Source organism: Columba livia, chromosome 1 (assembly GCF_036013475.1).
Source record: "Columba livia isolate bColLiv1 breed racing homer chromosome 1, bColLiv1.pat.W.v2, whole genome shotgun sequence".
In the NCBI taxonomy this organism is placed as follows: Eukaryota; Metazoa; Chordata; class Aves; order Columbiformes; family Columbidae; genus Columba; species Columba livia.
In genome coordinates this window covers 173,891,254-173,910,218 of record NC_088602.1, presented here as the reverse complement: position 1 = coordinate 173,910,218, position 18,965 = coordinate 173,891,254, and the positions used below count along the sequence as shown (strand labels likewise).

General features: G+C 51.4%; 2 protein-coding genes across 4 annotated transcripts; both read right to left on the bottom strand.

The window, feature by feature from the left end:
• Positions 1 to 929: 929 nt before the first annotated feature.
• FOXRED2 (FAD dependent oxidoreductase domain containing 2) lies at positions 930 to 10,056 on the bottom strand. 2 transcript variants are annotated; one of them, XM_065047965.1, is made up of 9 exons: positions 9,869 to 10,056; positions 8,784 to 9,329; positions 6,976 to 7,227; positions 6,196 to 6,465; positions 5,312 to 5,478; positions 4,504 to 4,669; positions 3,764 to 4,005; positions 2,721 to 2,891; positions 930 to 2,001 (listed from the first exon to the last, which is right to left on the bottom strand). In XM_065047965.1, the coding sequence occupies exons 2-9, from the start codon at positions 9,305 to 9,307 to the stop codon at positions 1,736 to 1,738; spliced, it is 2,058 nt and encodes a 685-aa protein (XP_064904037.1). In that variant the 5' UTR covers positions 9,308 to 9,329; positions 9,869 to 10,056; the 3' UTR covers positions 930 to 1,735. The 2 variants fall into 2 exon arrangements, with proteins under 2 accessions (XP_064904037.1, XP_005511324.2); XM_005511267.3 differs by lacking the exon at positions 9,869 to 10,056 and having other exon boundaries at positions 8,784 to 9,729.
• A 172-nt stretch (positions 10,057 to 10,228) lies between these two features.
• On the bottom strand, positions 10,229 to 18,567 carry EIF3D (eukaryotic translation initiation factor 3 subunit D). Of its 2 annotated transcripts, none has more exons than XM_065047972.1 (15): positions 18,424 to 18,567; positions 17,928 to 18,062; positions 17,206 to 17,251; positions 16,684 to 16,820; positions 16,496 to 16,581; positions 15,942 to 16,014; positions 15,697 to 15,812; positions 15,346 to 15,478; positions 14,561 to 14,708; positions 14,178 to 14,308; positions 13,639 to 13,724; positions 13,283 to 13,412; positions 12,658 to 12,800; positions 11,374 to 11,654; positions 10,229 to 10,400 (listed from the first exon to the last, which is right to left on the bottom strand). In XM_065047972.1, exons 2-15 carry the CDS (start codon positions 18,048 to 18,050, stop codon positions 10,387 to 10,389), a joined length of 1,647 nt encoding a protein of 548 aa, XP_064904044.1. In that variant the 5' UTR covers positions 18,051 to 18,062; positions 18,424 to 18,567; the 3' UTR covers positions 10,229 to 10,386. The 2 variants fall into 2 exon arrangements, with proteins under 2 accessions (XP_064904044.1, XP_064904049.1); XM_065047977.1 differs by having other exon boundaries at positions 15,697 to 15,809.
• Positions 18,568 to 18,965: the final 398 nt, after the last annotated feature.

Here is an 18,965-nt window from a genome sequence, read left to right as displayed (position 1 = left end):
GGAAAAGAGCGGCAGCAAACCCGCGGGGTTGAAGTCGCCGGACTGAGCCCTGGGAGACAGTGTCCACAGGTGCCCGTTCTTTCAGGTTGTTTTTCTTTTTGGTGTTTTTTTAGCTTTTCCACCAGCAACCACACTTTAAGGCAACACACATAATGCAAGTGCACAGGAAGTGGATCTCTTTGAGGAGAGAAGAGGAAACACGTGGAGCAGGTGTGAGCATGTAGGGACAACAGGGCCATGCTCCACGTTGATGCAGATGGGAAATGATCTGACAGGCTCATAAGGACAGCACATCATCCTCTTCTGCCACAGGCTCTTTTCTTCCCCTGAACAACCCCAAAATAATAAGCCCATGGTGCCAATGACAATGCCAAGGACATAGCAAGTAGTGGCACCACCAGGACAACTTCCAGACCCTGGGAGCTGTAGCCAGGCTGGCCTCTGAGCTGTGGCAAATGGGATGTAAAGCTCATGGAAGGACAATGACCAAGAACAACTGCAAACGTGATCGCATCCCTGTGTACGCGAACAGCTCCAAGCGTGAAGCAGAGGTGGGGCAGGAACCAGGACTCTACAGAAACAGCAGCTGAACTGGAAGGATTGGGAGAGCTCTAGGTACATGTAGGAACAGCACCCTTAGTCTGGGGAGGCAGGGGCGTATTGTTCTAGACACTAAGGGGTTGGAAAATGTGTGTGGAGGTAAAACCCCATTTCCCCTCACCCCTTCTCTACTTCCTAGAAATCAAAGGGACAGCATAAGGTGAAGCTGAAAACTGCTCTTGCTTTGCAACTCTGAGTCTGTGCAAGGAGCCCACAGGGAGGTGACAGGCAAATGCTGGTGGCTGACAGAGGGAGCAAGGAAGTGCAGGCAGCCTCCCAGTACAATCTTGAGTTGACTGGAGTGGAAAAAAAGACATAGAGGACAAGAATTTTAACAACATCAAAGTCCACCCAAAACATTCTTGATGGGACATAGTGCAAATAGGAGAAATATTGGTCATGCTTTATAAAAGACAGGGGCTAACCTTTCAGGCTGCTTGGTGCAGGAGAAGAAAAATGTGAGGACAGTAGAGTCAAACTCAGTGTAAGTCTCTGTGTCCCAGATGTTCCAGCCAAGCTATTCCTCCTCTGTGGAGGGAAGAGTCTCCTCTCAGGGAAATGACAAATTACCCGACCTACATGGTTAACTAAAAAAAGACCATCCCTCTCCACTCAGGCTACACAACAGCCCAACCTAAAATGCAGGAAAGAGACCATGCAGGTTGCCAGGAGCACCACTTCAGGATTCTGTACATGAACAAATCTTCAAGTATTCACAGTGTGCGGCACCCAGGGACCTGACAGCCTGCACCGGGCTGGCGCAAGGTGCAAGGAGGTCACCTCCAAAGAAGAATGTGATGTTTTAAGTTACCCAGGTGTTTCTGCACTCTCTCTTCTTTGACCCCTGGACATCACTGCAGATACTGGTCTGTGAGATAAACACAAACACCATCTTCAGGCAACTCTGAACTCTGCAAGGACGATGCAGGAGCCGCAGCATCACTGGATTTTGGCCCCTTGCTTATCCTTCAGAGCCCATTGGTCCTCTTCGTAACAGCAAGATCTGAGCAGGTCTTTGGCAACTCGTGATCACAGGGATGGAAAAGGTGCAGGGAAAGGGCAGAATCCTACTGTGGATCTCTGTTACAATATTGTCAGAACAGCACCTATGGGTTTCATTGTGGAGGGAGAAGTGTTAAAGTTCATCCTTGGCATGAACAAGGTGCTGCAGTGGACGCACCAATATCACGTGATCTCTCAGCAGCTGGTCCTGTGACCCTTTGTGGCTGTCGGAGGGTCTGTCGCCCGAAAAGTCTGTAAGAGTGTAATCCTCCAGCAGGCCAGCTTCTACTGCATGGCGCCGGAGCCTCTCGCCCCCCAGGAGCCCTTGCATTCTGGCATACCCCTGCTGACAGGAGGGAGGCAGCTTCTGATGGGTGAAGGCAAACAGGAAACAGGACTCTGCAGGGGAAAGGATCAAAAATCAGATTTGGCAGAGAATAACTCCTGTAAACTCTTGAGAAATTATTCAGAACAAAACGCAAGGAGGATGAGAGAAGATGACTGGAGTTTCCCATTCAGCACCTTGCCCTGCATGGCAGCAGAGCAATCAGCTCAGCTCTGCAGAGCTCAGGAGATGTGAGGTGGGATAGGACAAGGAGATGGATTTCAGCTTGCAGCTCTCTAGCATCTTCTTTGTACCACAGGATTGCTTCCCTCTGTGCAGCATGTGGGCTTCCTGCAGGAGATTCCCAGACCAGGGAGGGAGAGCAGCTCTCGCATCCCAGCACTCCCATTTCCCATGGGAAAGCAATCCCATCATCAGTACATGAAAAGAGATCTGATACTCGATGGCACAAAGGAACATTCAGATAACGGAGAAGGAAAGCTGCAGGTAGAAAAGGGACTGAACCAAACCTTTCTCTAAATACATCTTTTCCTAAAGCTGTGTGTGCCTGGGGCAGTCTCTTTCTGGTGGTGAGCAAGAGCAAAGGTTATTCAGGAACACACACACAGCACCGGCACATTTTGCTGCCCGGGGAGCGCATCAAAGAGGTGTGACTGATGGTGAGATCAACTCGCCACAGGGAGATCTCAGCTATTACCAGAAGAGATTGTTCCTGTCACGTGTTCCTCACATCCCTTCTCCTCCTGCCACCTCAGCCCTATGCTCAAATTACCTGCAAAGAAGTTGCGGAGGTCAGTGCTGAGGCAGTTCTCCAAAAACCGCCTCAGTGGCAGGATGTGAGCATTCGGGGCCGTCCAGTCTGTCAGAAAGTCCTCCACGATGTGATGGATGGCATCTGGGCGGGGGAGAGGCCAGTCTGGGGGCTGAAGTCTCATCTCATGCTCTGCCAAGAGAACATTAAGGGAATCAGAATCAAAATGGCATTAAAAAGAGCTTGGGGAGTGGAAAGCAGCTATGACAGCTGTTCCAGCTTCTGTTCTGACCTTTTTAATCCCTACCTTACTTTCATTTGCAATCCCCTCTGCTAGCTCTGTCCTCAACAGCCCTGCCACTGCAGAGCTGCCCCTTGTCCCTGCCCGTAGTACTCCCTGTCATTTCACTCCTGTTCCCCTGGGCAGGGGCGGCCAGACATGCTGAGCTGTGTTCAAGCTTTAATGCTGTGACCCAGCACGCTTCTTTCTCTGCAAGGCAGGCTGGACTCTGACCCTGTGCTTCTGGAGATGAAGATTCAGCACTCTCATTTCCCAAGGAAATATACTCTGAGCATGTTTGTTTGCTGGATATAACACTCATCTTCAAACTGTTGCCTTTGGCTGCCTCTGTTGCTGCTTGGCCTCTCAGACCCAGGCCGGCTGCAAAGAGCAGTTCACTTCTGGTAGTAACACTGATCAGTCCAGCCTCATCTACTGGGACTCTGCAAAATACATGTAGGGTGCTAGCCAAAGGGAAGCAACGTTCCTCTTTTGGGGAATGGGGGAGTTCCTATTCTCTGTTTGTTCCTATTCTCAAATGTAAGGTCTCTGGTACAACCCCCCTAACCCGTGTCAGTCTGAAAGATGGAAAATTCTTGCCAGCTCCCAGCATTTCCTTCAGCTCACACAGTGGTGGGAGATGCCCCAGACAGACGTGAAGGAGTGGAGAAGGGTGTGCAACGCCTTCAGGTACAACCTCCCTCCTGCTTTGGCTCTGAGTATCTTCAACCCTCTCTGTTTTGCTCATATCAGATAATTATCTGGGAGAAGCAGCAAAGCTTACCTGTTGGGAGGTGTTTGTAATAGTAAATAACAGGGTGCAAAAAGTTGGACTGCCAGGCATGCTGTGCCTCTCCCACGGCTCGGTTGTAGTAGAAGACATCCTTGTCAGCCCCAGAGAAATTCCTCCCATACTCCATGACAATGACAAACAGCCCACTGGGAGCCTTTCTCCCCGTCTGCATTTCCAGCTCAGCCAGGATTCCAACTGGGTATTCTTCCAGGTACTCAAATGCTGTGGCATTCCTAAGAATTGCAACCACAACCATCAGACTTCTCCACCAGAGAAAAGCCAACATACCCCCAGCTGATTGAGGCTAACGCCAAAGGCCCATCACATTGTAATTATTTGTAGTCATTACAGATCCAGGCTGGACTTGACACAGAGCTTACGAAGGCTGCAGATACTGTTACAAGACTCCATTATTTTCCCAGGCTATGGGATTCCTCTCTACATTAGCATGGCTCAAGGAAAGCTTTTCCCTGCAGACAGAGAAAGGGTACCACACCTCTGAGCTTAGTGGGAAGGTCTGGACCATATCAGCCCTTTCAGAGAGAAGGAATTGGCAGAATTGGGCACAGTGGCACAAACCGCAGCAGTGGTATGGGTTTTGAGGTGGCTGCCTATGCGATGGTAATGTCCTCAGGCAGCAACGGAGCAATTTGTGTGGCAGCACCACAGGAAGCAATGCTAAAGAAAAAGGAATGAAATGATGGAGTGCAGTGCTGGGAATAATTACTCACTCTCTCAGCAGTATGATGTCAGCCAGGACAGTGAACATCTGGTAGAGGCCTGAGGCCTCGTTCACCCGCTTAATGATGGAATTGGTCAGCTGTGTAATAGGGTAGACTGTGGATGGCCAGGGGACACCATGGTGACGGTTTTCCAATAGGCGGTGGACTGCACGAGCTAAGACATGGAGAAAAACAAAGACAGCTTATTCAAAAATCCAAGCTCATGCTTTTAAGATATCTGATCACTCTGCTGCAGCACACACAGATACCAGCAGGACACAATAAATAACCTTCACAGCTTATCCATGCTCAGGATCTCCCACCCCAACCGCTGGTAACTGCAGTGGAGATGCCCTCGGAAAGCTGATGCGATGCTAAGTGGCTGGTGATGGGGCGGGGGTCTTCAGGGATATTTCATTACTTCCGAGCTTTAATGATAATGACAGGCACACACACATAAAGAAGGAAATTCTCTCTACTGCCCAGAGCTGCTGGGTTTTAACTCCACAGCACAGACCTCTCACCCACAGACCGTCACGAGGCAGAGTATCTGGCAGGCAGAAATCTATTGTGTTACACAAATAAGAGACAACGAGCAAGAGACACACAAGACAAAACAAAGACAGACAACTAAGAACTTCAGATATAACCCCAAGTCACTTCTCAGATGATGCAGCTGCAGCTTGGCTGCATTTTGTCATTCTTACTGCCAGCGGAAGACTAAGGGTGCTCTCTTTCCAGCAGTAAGCTACGAATCATTCCTTCAAAGGGAGGAACAATTCCTACTTCTGCCCTTTCCATACACCCCAGTACTCACTTGTATACCGGAATCCATGGATGAAGCCCCCAGCAGATTTCCTGAAATCAACAGAGTGACTAGCAGTGCCGAGAACAAAGAGCCCCCGAGTGCCTCTGGATTCATAGTTGGGTTTGATCTGAGGATACTTGATTTTATTCCCTTTTCCCGGCATCATTCTAAGGGATCTGTTGTGCAAAAGAGAAGAGGAGGCTGTCAGGAAGGGCAGGGGTGGAAAAATAAAAAGGCTTTCCAATAAGGCACACATTATACTGCAGCCACTGAAAGATGCTGCTTCATGCCCCCACTGCCTTCTGTGGGATTTACAACTACAATGAGGATCTTCCAGAGGACAAGGGTCCTCATCTCAAGGTAGCTCTGGACAAGATCAAATTCCAGCCTGAGCCACTGACAGTGAATGTTGGAAGAAAGTGAAGTTAGCATTCTCAACTGGAGGATATACTAGGAGACAAACCAAAGTGGAGTATGGTTGCATCCTCAGGGAGAAAAAGTAGACAAAAACTTTCTGTAGCTATCTGCACCTGTGCTGTTCTCATTTCAGGAATCCAAAACATTGCTAGCCTTCTCCATGTGATCCAGTAGGTTAGGATGTTAAGTTCTAAAGGCACAAGCTTTTCTGTGCCACCCAGGTTCTAACACTGCCCTTTGCTTAGCCCTAGAGCCTGTCAGTCACAGGACAGCGGCACACACATCCCCATTGGGACATGGCAACCATCACTGCAGGGTAAACAAAGGACTGTGCAGCACCAGGTAGCTCAGAGCATGTGGAGGTCCAGGCAATGCAGCCAGGAGAGAACCTGCCCTTCCATTTCTTCCCTAGTCAGGCCATTCATTGTCTCTTGCTCTAAATACCGGCTTCACTATAGATCCTGGTTCTCCCTCACCTGTTGTAGATAGAGAAGTCAAACTTCCAGCCCAGGCAGCGTATGACACGGTCGTAAGGTGCACGGGTGGCAAAATTATCCAGTTCATCCTGCGGGAGGGTGATGGAGTCAATGCCTGCGCTGGCGTTCCTGTTCTCCAGGTAGAACCGGAGCGTGATGTGCAGCTTCCCTTTCTTGTCCTTGACGATAGCTAGATCTTCCAGGTCGCCCTCCAGAAGTCCATCCAGAGATTTCAGCTGGTAGGTGTCCAGTAGGCCATTGTTAATTGCTCTGTGAAAAAAAAGAGAATGTAAGAAGGGCTAAAAGAAGGGAGAAGAGGTGGGATCCACGGTTCTGCCTCAGCTGCTGAAAATGGGACACCTTTACCGGGCACCCCACACACCCCTTCAGTGTAAAGGTTATCCCCAGAGCCTCAGGGCTGACAGGAACAGCACAGGTAACACAGCCTTGCTGCTCTTGCAGAATGTAGTCAGCTTCTCAACTGTCCTCCGTGACTGCAAGCAAGGGAACAACTTGGGAGCTGACACTTTTTTAATGATGGTTTCCAAGGAGACATTTTCTTATTTCACATGGACCCTGAAGAGTTCTCATGAAGCTCCCATGTTCAGCAACTGCAACCTGGAGGTTAAACCAAGGACCCATAGACAGAAGGCCCCATGTTTCCTCTGCGACCCCAGGACCACAGACCTCCTGCGACAGCCCAGCTCGTTGCCTGGGCAAGCAGCTCCCTGTGTTTGTACTTTGGCTGCATTAGAAAGAGGAAAAGGAGCAGTTTCCTACCTCAGATCCCCAACGTAGTGGGTGGCCCAGGAGAGGCGCACGCGGGACCGGCTCACCATGTGAATGAAATTTGTGACGCCCAGAATGTTTTCCGCTGTCTCAAAAGCCGAGTTGCCTCGGCCCAAGATCAACACGGTTTGGCCAGCAAAATCCTCCGGATTGGTGGACACAGTCTCATAACCTTCAACGTATTCTGAGCCAGGAAAGTTGACCACGTTGGGGACCCACGTCCCAGTGGCGACCAACAAAGAGCTGCAAAGACAGGGATAGCACTAGGGGATGTAGGAATTACAGGAATGGGGCCATTGCTCCATCTCATCACTCCTCCCACTGTGGAAGATGCCCCCTCCAGCCAGACTGTATCAGCTGCACAGATCATAGCTTAGAGAGAAACCTCTCCGCAGCCTCACCTAAGGACCTGCTCCCCTCTTCCCAATCCTCAGACCAATGAAGTTGACCAGTAACATCATTATATACAGCAAAAGTCAGTGCAGGTGCGATGCTGTACTTATACACCTCCCTCTGTTGTTCATGAACGTCCAAGTACTACTCGTATGTCCTCATTGATGATATATGTGTTTTACAGGTTGATTACATACTGCATTAAAAATTACTTTGATTTAAAATTTGTGTCATCTTTTAATACAGCAGAACAAAAGTTATTTTTAAGAGGCACAGAAAAATGTTTCAATATTTTAAAAATGTAACTCCTAGGCATAAAAACATGTTAGCAATAACACTGTTAAGACTAAAATTAAGTACAGTAATCTTTTTATATGTCTCCTAAAGAACTTTTACTTGAACCTTAGGGAAATTTTTGTGACTTAGACAGAAACACCAGGCATCTGAGGCTGGCGGCACTCTCTGCCATCCCAGCCTTGCTCACGCAGCTCCTGAGAGCCACTTGCTTGAGGTGTGTGGGTGTCTGGGATTGCCTTCTGTGCCCTCCCAGCTCGCCAGCCAGTACACCTCCACGTGGCAGTCAGTACGACCTGCTGTTGTAGAGCTGAGCTTCTCAGGAGAGGTGAGAAACACGCTCCGTATGTTCACATGAGTGACTTGTAGATGCTTTTTAGGAATACAGCTCAGTGGCGGTGTAAGATACACACACTGAGTATGACAATGAAAGAGGAATTCAGGGACCAGCAGCCTCGAGGGTTATTTCTCACAGTCAGCTCCCTGGACTGCAACAGCCCCACTCTCCTCTGGTTGCCCCTTGCCAGCGCTCTGCTATCCCAGGGCTCCAGTTGCCTGGGGCATCCTGCTAAGCACATGTGGGTTAATTGAAGTGAGGTGTAGCCACACTGACTCAAGTTTGTCATAAAGGCAGCAGTGGCTATGAGATATATAGCTCAGTTATTCTTTTCACAGCGAGCAATAATCTAGTGACAAAAGCGATCTCAAGCTTACTTAACAAGGATGGAACCTGCGATGACAACAATCACAGCCAGGCTGTGTCTGCCCTGCCGGCTCCTCAGCTGTCTGAAGCACAGCCTTGCTCACAAAAGACAATGCCTTCCCAGGAGCGGCTATTCCACCCACCCACCCCCTCAATCCCTGCAAAATGTTCCAACCTCACTTGACAGTGGTTAAGGCTCAAAAAGGCTACAAAATCTCCATCCTTAGAGATGCTCATGCCTCAACAGGGCAAGGCCCTGGGCAACCTGACGTCGCTGGCCCTGCTTTGGGCAGAGGTTTTGGGCAAAATATCCTTTGTGCATCACTTCCCACCTAATTTATCATGCGATTTTGTGGCTTTGAAGACACCTATGGAGAGCAGTGTGACTGGCCTTGGGTTTGCCCTTTACCTGCACTTGTAGTTCTGTCTGTCATGGTCAGTCAGGAGGAAATAGTGTCCGTTCCAGGCCTGCTCATCCCTCTCCAGCGTCACATGGACAATGGCCGTGTTGTACTGAACCCGCAATTTTAGCAGGGAAGCAAAGTCCTCCAGGTAACGCACCATCGCATCAGCGTCAGGGAAGAAGTCGCGGGAGTAGCGTCGGAAAAGCAGCCGGCGGTCCTGGCTGAGGAGCGAGTTCCAGTCGTGGCGGAGGTTGAACTCGCTGTTGGATTTGCCCGTGTGCCACTTGTTGATGCTGATGAGCTTGCGGTGCCGAGGGTAGAGGGCGAAGAAGGTGCCAGGTGCGTGGCTCCGCTCGAAGACAATGTAGTCCCGGCCGGCCTCCTGCAGGAAATAGGCTGCCTGCAGGCCCGCGGGCCCGGCCCCGATGATGCAGTAGTCGTGGTAGAGGGAAGCGGTGCCGCTGGCCACGCACAGGCTGCTGGCGCACAGGGCCAGCCCCAGGAGCGTCCCACAGACCGCTGGGGCCATGGTGGGGCCAGGGCGGCCACCCCTGCAGAGGAGAGGACCAGGGACACATCGGCTGGGGCGAGCAGCCCTGACAGGCAGAGGCCCGGTCACAAGAGCCCCCCGGCCAGGTTCAGCCCTGCTCACACCCTGCGCAGGCCCGGCAGCCATGATGCTGGGGGGTGTTGGGGTGGGGGTGTTGGGGCGGGGCCCCGCTCCCCACCAGCCAATAGAAAAAGGGGTCCCAGGTCTTCCAGCCAATGGGCACACAGCGTGGGGCCAGCAGGTGGGAAGGCGGGGCAGCACCTGTGGGCTAATGGCCACAAGCCCTCACAGCACCTCCGCGCCCCAAGGGCCAATGGGAAAGAGAGGCGTAAGCCCATCAGCCAATAGGAGATGGGGTGCCCCACGCTGCCCTCGCTCCCTCGCCAATAGGGACCTGCCTCGGCCCCCGCGCCCTCCCTCCCCCGCTCAACAGCGTGCGGGGCGTGGCGGACACCCGCGAGGCGCCGCACGTGACGCACGATGCACTGGGCGCGCGGGGCCGCCGCCGCCCGGCCGGGCCCGTCCCGCCAGCGGCCGCACCTGCACCATGAGCTCGCGCCGCTCCACTCCTCCTGCGCCGCGCCTGGCGCCCCACGCACCCGCCGGCGGGGAGAGGGGCGGGGCCAACAGCGCGGCCGCGCGGCGAGGGGGCGGTGCACGCCCCGCGCGGAGCCGCCACCACGCGTCACGTGACGCCACAGCCACTTCCCGCCGCCCGCAGCATGGCGCCGCCGCGCGCGGACCACGTGCCCTAGGGGCGGGGCCAGGCGCTTCAATGGGCAGCCGCCGCTTCTCTCGTCCCACCGCCGGGGCCCGCGGCCCCGCCCCGGATGCCGCCCCGCCGCCCCTCCCCCCGCCGCCGAGGGCGGGTCCCCGGACCCAGGCACGCAGAACACAGCGTCACTGAACAGGAACTTTATTCCGCTTCCTCCTCCCTCCTAATGCACTTTCGGAACAGAAGGGCCGGGGCCACACGGCGCAGCCACCGCCCAACCCAGCACCGGCAGGGACACGCTGGGGGGCCCGGACACCGCAGCCCCTGCAGACTTGACCAGGGCTCAGCTCTCTTCCTCTGAAAGAGAAGAGAAACAGCAATGAAATGAGTGCAGCTGGGGTGAGAAAACCACCCAACCCCCCAAACAAACCCTCTCTCTCCAGCAAATGCCACAAAGAACAACAAGTCTGAGACTTGGGGTGATTCATCCCACCTCCGTGTGCCTGTCTCCACCTCCCCTGCACCCCCGTCCCGCAGCCCAGACACACACACGTCATTTGGAATTACACACTTCACATGCTTGAGCAAATTACAGTGACCTACAGTTCCCATAGTAAAACTTAGAGCAGTCAGGTTTAGTTCACAGCCTAAAAAGAAAAAAGCTGGAAGAAATCTGTCCTATCACAAGAGTTCCAGGTCAAATGCTTCCCCACTGTCAACAGAGCCACACACAGATCACACACCGGGGATCACAGACTGTTCTAGGCGGGGGAGCAGCCGCCCTCTGCGGCACCACGGATCCCCCAAAACACCCAGACTGACCCACCAGTGACTGCACAACTCCAGCGTTCACTTTCTGAAAGTCTCCACTGAGTCACCTCCATCAGTCACCACGCGTTTTAAATGTGTCAGTTTGTAGTCACTCCGATTTCTACAACTGTAGTAAAAAAATATCCTAGTACTCACTGAAACCAGCACCCACCCCCCCAAATTCGGGGTCTGCTGAATGAGTCTCCTTGGCAAGCTCCACTTTCCCAGTCAGTGCTCTGCACCTGTGTTGCCTTCCTCACCCCTGCTAAAACCAGTCCTTGCCCAGTATCCATACGGAGGCACAACATGTCCATTTCTCACTCTCCGGTAGCAATTGAGCACTCCCACTGTCACTCACACACACCTTTTCCACCGCCGAGGCCCATCCCTGGGACCACATATTCTCCAGCCTCACTCCTCCCGTCACCGAGCTACTCAGATCTCACCCTTTCACTCTGGTTTCTACCATAGGTCCAGACCAGCAGATCACTTAAAAGCATAAATTGAGTACACTACAAACCTTCTTCCTCCTCTTCTTCCTCCTCATCCTCCTCATCCTCATCAGAGCTGAAGGTGCCGTCAGGCAAGCTGTAGATCCGGATCACCTGCTTATTGGGGTCCTTCAGGATGAGGTACTTCCCCTCCTCCAGTTTCATGCAGATGTCGATGACACAGCGCAGGATGCCCCAGGCATTCTCGATGCTCAGGTTGATCTGACTGGCGAACTCATTCGGCTTGAACTGCTGCGTGCCCAGGATCACGTGGCGGGAAGAGTCCTTCACGTGGTAACGGGACACGTACCTAGGGGGGCAGGAAGAAGCCAGAAGGGTATCAGGACATTAAGCCCAACCAGCAGAAGAATGACACCAAGAAAAGTACTGCAATCACTCTGGTATTGTTTTCTGGGTGAAAAAATCCTAATACTCTAACACTGAACGCTAACAGGATCTCCTGGCTATGAGCTGTCAATCAGTAACACACCACTACCCGGAAGCAGATGGGGTCGTACAAAAGACGGAGAAGAATTAGTCCCACAGATTAGCCAACAGCACAATCAGCAGGGAGTTCAGACTTAAACAGATGCAAATGCATCAGTCCTGTATCTGAGGATGGATCCTAGGATTGCAGAACCGAGTTAGCAAATGCCCCTTGTTCACCATCCACAGAAAAAAAGATAAATATTTTGCACAGAAATATACATAGAATTATATGTTTTTTTTATTATATATAATCAGCCATGTCATCTGCTGTGAGAGCTACCAATGGGAGTCTTAACTAAGGGATCTGCCAGCTCTGTGCTGGTGCTGTGCAAGGAAACCACAGGAAACCCAGGTTGCCTGGGAAATGGGACACCTGGCAGCAGCCAGTGCACAAGGCAGCTCACCTGGGTCATCCACAGTGGGGCAAAGACGCAACTGATTTTAAGCTGACAGTTTGGAATGGGCTGTGGTGATACTACCACCTCCACACCATTTCTCATCAATGGAGAACTGAGGATCTCAATCAAATCCCTGACAGGTAGCACAGTCACTGCATTTATTTCCCTTGCTGGCAAACAGGCTGAGAGCTGCTGGGGCCCCCTGCCTGTGAGGTGTCACACTGGAGGGAACATCATCCAGATGCTGAGGGGAAGCACCTTACATCAAGACTGGTGGGCTCATCACAAGCCTTCTCCTCTTTGCCACTCAAAATGTGGGGTGATTTTATGTTTTTTTTATTCTACACATGGTTCACTTTGACACAAACTGGGCTAAATCATGCGAAACACACCTGAAACATGTCTGGTGTGAAAACCCCATCTTACCCGAGTTTAAGATATTCTGATCCAGCCAGCAGCGCACAACATGTCCAGCGGGCTAATTTGTAGCTGTTGTTTTTTAGCTCTGTGGCAATCACAGCTCCTCTCTGAGAGTCAAGCTTCTGGCGCCAGTCCACTCCATTGCAGTACTAAGAGGAGAATCAAAACCAGGGTCACCCTAACAAGCCAGCAGAAGTCAGCTCTTCAGCCACCTTGACAATACATAGGGAACTTTCTTCTGTCTTAGGATAACTGACCTAGGAAACGTGAAGAGCAACCTACAGGGAAAGTCCTTGCACTGGAAAAGGGGAAAAGCAACCAGCAGGGATCGGCCAACATTTGTGGCACTGGTCAGGAAGGGAAGTTTGTGAGGGAAGCACTCATGAGGGAAGCAGGGAAACAGACTGGCTACTGTGCCAGACACCTAGGGACAAGAGGGTTCAAACCAGCTACCTCGCATCTGGCAGAGAATCCCACCAGCACTGCTTGTCCACTAAAGTTACGTGCCTTCAGTGGGATGTAACCACGCGGGGAACAGATCAGATGTTTGTCTCATCTTGCCTGCTGTACCTGGCATGTCAGGCAGCAGTGAAGCAGTAAGAGCTAGCTTTGGGATCTCGTTCTTCCTCACCCTGGAATCCCACTCGTTCAGTGTTTTGATGTTGATGAAAGACACTTCGCCATTAGCTCCTGTCATCACGCCATCATGCTCACAGCGGACAATGAGATCTATATCGTCTCCCAGCTTCCACCTTCGGTACCTGACAAAAAAGAATCCAGCAGGTTATTTCTGACCCTTGTTCTCTTTCAGATCCACACCAACGACTCAGCAAAATCCTTTCCCCCTCTACCTCTTCACTACAAGGACATCCAGGAATCCCTTTCATGGTAAAGCTTCTACCAGTAACACTCCTGACTTGTTTTGCCTCGTATTGTGCTGACATCCTGCCCCCTTGCCAAACCCAGGCATCAGAGAGATCGACATACCTATATGCAACAGAGGCTACTTCGTTTTTATCCATGTCATCCTCCACAAATGGGTTTGGGTTGGGAAACTTGTATTTCTCCTTTCCCTACAGAAGAAAACAGAAGGGCATGTTAGGAAAGAAAGAGAAAGACAGATCTCTTCCCTACTGGATAAATATTATCTCAAAGAAACAGTAGCTAATTTCCCTTATATAGAAAAACTGGAATATTAAGACAGCTGATGAGAAGATTCATCTTCACATTAGTCACTCTGCTGAAAGCATTACTTCTAGTGGCACTCCAGCTTCACTAAGCATACTCAGAAGCCTGCCTGCTTCACCAGTAGGAGTGGGATTTCCGCTTTGTGGAAAAAAGGCAAAAATCTTTCTACAACAAAGTCACACTGCTCACCAGAAGCAAACCCATCTCTTTCAAAACTGTAAGAACTTGAGTGTGAAGTACTTCTGTCAGTTAAAACACTTCTGTGCTCTATTAAACCATCCCTAATGAAGTCTCTTCTTGAGGCTCTTGGAAACACAGACCCCACTACTCAACCTTACCATCCTCAGGCACTGCTGGGAGAAGTTATGATTGATGTAGGTAGCTTCCATGGCAAGGTTGCGTGGAGAATTCAAGGAGTTGCCCTCTTCCTGTGGTGGTTCATTGGCTGTTTCACTCACGGTCAGGAGGTCTGGAAAGAAAACCAGACACAAGTGGTTGCACTTGGGGAGTAACCACATCAGTTTCAGTGAGTCTCTCACCCCACACTAGAGCAGATCAATACCGAAGGTACCCCCACAGCTACCAAGTGTACTGTGGTAATCATGTTGTTCCAGGCATCTCAGTCTGGACACCGAGCCATAGAATTAACTCAAAAAAGGCATAAAGAAAATCAGACCCTTTAGGTACCGTAACAGAAACTTATTTTAGGCCTTTTCCTTACCAAAATCTGAATTGTCCCTCTTGTCAAAGAAAAGCTTGGATCCAACTCTCTGGACAATGATGTCCCAGGAATAGACAGAGCGAGTGCAGCTCATCAGTGTGGCTAGGATGGCATCTGTGGCAAACACATTCCCTTGGGTCTTAGCCAGCTATGGGTACAGGAGAAGAGAACTGTGTTTCAGAAACAAGAACCAACACCCCTTCCCTTCTCCAACCAGGATCAGAAGTGCTACCAAACTCCATCATGAATTTCTTCTCCCACACTGACGAAGCTGGACTGCTAGGTACATCATCAACTGCTAGACAAAGCACAAGATGCTACCCAGCAATCCAGGTCCAGCCTAACCCAAACAAGGAAAAAATAAGAAACCCACTACAAAATAAGAATTCTGTTGGGAAAAGATGGGAGTCTTTATTGCTGATCAGATCAGAGAGAGAAATGTCAAGCCTTTCTCATCTCTGAAAGCAGAAACCTCAAGAACCAGTTCTCTGACATGGAAATTTCTTTCCCAACATAGCTCAAGTACTGGTCTGCTTGCCTTTCTAGAATTACAGCTTTTCCTTGGCCCCAGTATTCCTAGTTTTGCAGCTAGCTCTGCCTTGGACCTAAGAAAAATGATGATACCAGCCAATGTTTTTGTTGTTGTTGTTTCTGTTCTTTGCAAGCTTAAGAATCTGGATTTTTTTCGTCTACCTTTCAACTTTGGTGTGAACAAGACAGCAGGTCTCTAACAAGAGCACACGCTGAGAAACACACTACCGGGTTTCACAAACCAGTAAACACACCTTTCGGATAACAGGGTCATCAGTAGTAGTGACGGTATGGAAGATGCGCTTAATGCTCCTCAGCAGCTTCTCATTCCTTGTTGTAATGCGGTCGAACGCTTTGTCATAGTATTCCAGAGCTCCACAGCACTCTCTGCAGAGGTAAGAGGACCATCTGGATTACCCCCCTGCAGATAACACCACCCACAAACCACACAGGCCTGAGGGGCCTGTTGGGTGTTCCACTGCCCCCTCCTGCTTTGGGCATCCCAATGTGAATACTGGGACCAGGTCAGGAGACCCTTTGCCCTCCTGCTTTCCAGAATTCCGGTCAGTTCAGGCAGCAAGAACACGGCTGCTTTAGAAACTCACATGTCCTGCGGCTCTGACACCTCCAGGTAGCGCATCTTCATCAGCCGAGGGAAATCCATCTCTTCTTTCACCTCCCAATCACTGCGAACTTCAACAGAGGAGTCACGAGGCTTCTGCTGTGCGGCCAGAGGTAGGAGGGAAAGAGACAGAAACAGAGACATCAGGATTTGTGCAAGAGAAGCTGCCCTGGGAGTGCAGCCAGAGAAACCAAACCAATACACGGGGCAGAAAGCTTGCCAGTCTACCTGTGATTTTTGGTCCCATTTCTGCCTCACTCCAAACTGCTTCTGGAACTTCTTTTGCAGGCGCAAACGATCCCTAAAATGACAAATATCAGAAAAGCCATGAAAGGAAGTTCTAGATTCCGACATGCCACAACCATTCCTGTGCTTTCCCAATTACCACCAGAAGAGCAGTGCCTTCAGACACCAAGCCACTAAACGTTTGCTGAGCTGCCTGTTGACCCAGATGCATGAGGCACTAAAAGTTCTGTTCTTTACTCTGAGAACCTCTTTAAATATTTTCACCTCCAAAGACCACAATGCAGTTTTCAGAAACGGTATGCTCTGCTTTAAAATATGTTAACTTTCTAAACATGATTAAAAAATCCTTCTAAATTCTTCAGTAGCTTTTTGAAGTCCATGCTTATAACTACCAATGACATCCGCAAAACTTTGGACTTGAAATTCTTTTCTGCTGTTAGCTCTTGCGAGCTTTGTTACAGTAACTTCACAAATTTATCAGCAATACGTTTTCACACTCCTACCCAAGTACAATGTGCTTGTATCTGAGGCCTCACCTCTCCTTCTGCTTGGCGCTCTTTGGCAGCGTCTGCATGCTGAACTGCAGCATGTTCCGACGGTCCTTGTCTCTGCGAAGGTTCCTCTGCAGGAACAAAGGAAAGGAAAATTCAAAGGATGTCAGTCGCAAAATAGTTCTGTGCCGTCAAAGCTCTCCTCTGAGCCCGTTTCTGAAAACGCACATTACCTGTGCAAATCGCATACGATTCCTCTGGTACGCTGTTTTCTGTGTTCGTGCTGTATCCACCAGCTGGAAGCTGGTCTCATCCTCCTCATGGAAATATGCATATTGGCTTCCACCACCGAACTGCGATGAGTACTTGTCTGGAAATAAAACAACTCATCTTGACACCAAGCTTCTAGCCAAAAAAAAGCCTGGCATTTTGCTCCTTTTTCTCCCCAAATTCCAACTGCCTTCACCCAAGCCTCATGCATGAATTAGGACTCCTGCACTTATACCAGCATGGTTCTGTCCCGCTCCAAGCCTTCCTGAGAAGCCCCAGTCGTGAGCCAGTACAAATATCTGGAGTAAGCCCTAAGGACAGGGAGAGCCCCACGGAGCTCTCCCCAGGGTGAGGCATGCTTCTTAATTTAAGCAGCGTCCCTTGCTGAGGTGTGCAGGTAACCACCAGAGCGGGTGTGAGACATGAAAGCAGGAATGACGCCTGAAGAAAACTTCATAGGAAACGAGCAGCCACCAAACACGTACTTGTGTATCTTTTATCCTGATACGTGGCTCCTGTCCAATCAGCCACCTAAGGACAAGCATAAACAGTCAAAGGAAGCGAGTATTAACATGACGTTTCCCCCCACCTCTGACTTTATATATGCAGGACTTCAAGCAGCAGAAGCAAAAAGGGCTGTATGCTCCAGAACTAATCTTTCAACTTCTGCATCCACTTGCCAGCCTGAAAATTGTTCACAGAATCAGAGAACAGTTTGGGTTGGAAGGGACCTTCAAAGCCCATCTAGTCCAACCCTCTGTGATGAGCAGGGACATCTTCAACTAGATCAGGTTGCTCAGAGCCCCGTCCAGCCTGGCCTTGAATGTCTCCAGGGATGGGGCATCTACCACCTGTCTGGGCAACCTGGGACAGTGTTTCACTAACCCCATTGTAAAAAATTTCCTCCTTGCGTCCAGCCTGAATCTCCCCTCCTTTGTTTTAAAACCATGACCCCTTGTCCTGTCCTAACAGGCCCTGCTAAAAAGTCTGTCCCCATCTTTCTTATAGGCCCATTTTAAGTGCTGAAAGGCCACAATAAGGTCTCCTCAGCTGTGCAAAATGTAAGGATGTACTGCAGAGCGGGGGTCAGAAAAGCAACCACGGCAGTAAGAAGCGAAACGCGGCGGCAGCAGGCACAGGTGCGACGCCAGAAGGTGCCCAGGCCCCGTTCAGCGGCATCCCGAGGCGCTGTGGCAGCCCCAGGTACCTTTCCCAGACGGTCTCCTTTGCTGAAGGGCTGGTAGGGCATGTCCCGGAACTGCTCGGGCACGGCACAGGGGCCCCAGCCAGAGGGGTTGTCCTGGATCACAGGTGTCACGAACTTCGCCATTTTTTTTAAATTCTAGAACGAAGGAAAAACAAAACCAACAAACCAACACACCCTCAGCCGCCGCCCGGCGAGCCCCGGGCACGCCGTGACTGCGGTGGGCACCGGGAAGCGCGGCCTTGACCGCGGGTACAGGCCGGGCCGCGGAGCCACCGTGAGCGGAGGGCGGAGAGGCCACGTCCGCCAACCGGGCCCGCACCGAGGGGAGCGGCCGCGGTGGGACGGGGCGTCCCGGCCACCGTGTGTGCGTGCAGGGGGAGGGGCGGGGGCCCGGCCCCCACCGGAACCGGTGGCAGCGCCGGGGCGGAGCCGGGGGTCCCGATGCCAGCGGGCGGGTACCGGTAGGACCCAGGGCCGGCCCTGGCGCCCCGCTCACCTGCGCGGCCCCGTCACGGCCCCGATGGCGGCGGATACGGCGGCGGATGCGGCGGCGGCGGCGGGCGAGGAAACAGGCCGCGCTCAACCCCGGCGCGCCCCTTCTGCGTCAGCGCCGCGCGACGGCAGCGCCACTGTCGTAAAAGTTTAAAAAAAAAAAAAAAAGAGCGGAGTGCGGCTGCCGTAAAGTGCCCCTTCCAGGAACACGTCACAGAGGTCTCGCTCCCTCCTAACTAGTGACCGCTTAGTTAACGAAAACGCGTAGGAGTGGGAAGAGGGTGGTGTTAGCGGTGGTAAATTTGCCTTATGGATTAAAAAGCCCGGGCTTGGCTTTGCAGTAGAAAAGCCGGGGTGATGTGTGATGAAGCCATTGGATCCGTGCCCGATTGTCATAAAGGGGGAGAAAACATGGTTTCCTGTGTGTGCTGAGAGCCCAGCGGAGCCTGGCGGTTTGAACAGACCATGGCGGGGTCACAGAAACGTCTTCTCCGGCAGTAATGGTGGTTAGAGCTCCTAGAAACACGTAACAGAGCAGAAGTACCA

Coding starts and splice junctions, on each gene's coding strand:
- FOXRED2 (XM_005511267.3), bottom strand. CDS start 9,454: ATGGCTGCCGGGCCTGCGCAGGGTGTGAGCAGGGCTGAACCTGGCCGG. Junction 4,670..5,311: donor CCATGGATTCCGGTATACAA/GTGAGTACTGGG, acceptor TCCATGTCTTAG/CTCGTGCAGTCCACCGCCTA. Junction 2,892..3,763: donor TTACAAACACCTCCCAACAG/GTAAGCTTTGCT, acceptor TTCTCTTGGCAG/AGCATGAGATGAGACTTCAG.
- EIF3D (XM_065047972.1), bottom strand. CDS start 18,050: ATGGCGAAGTTCGTGACACCTGTGATCCAGGACAACCCCTCTGGCTGG. Junction 17,252..17,927: donor AAGGAGACCGTCTGGGAAAG/GTACCTGGGGCT, acceptor GCTTGTCCTTAG/GTGGCTGATTGGACAGGAGC. Junction 11,655..12,657: donor TCAGAATATCTTAAACTCGG/GTAAGATGGGGT, acceptor CTGCCCCCCTAG/GTACGTGTCCCGTTACCACG.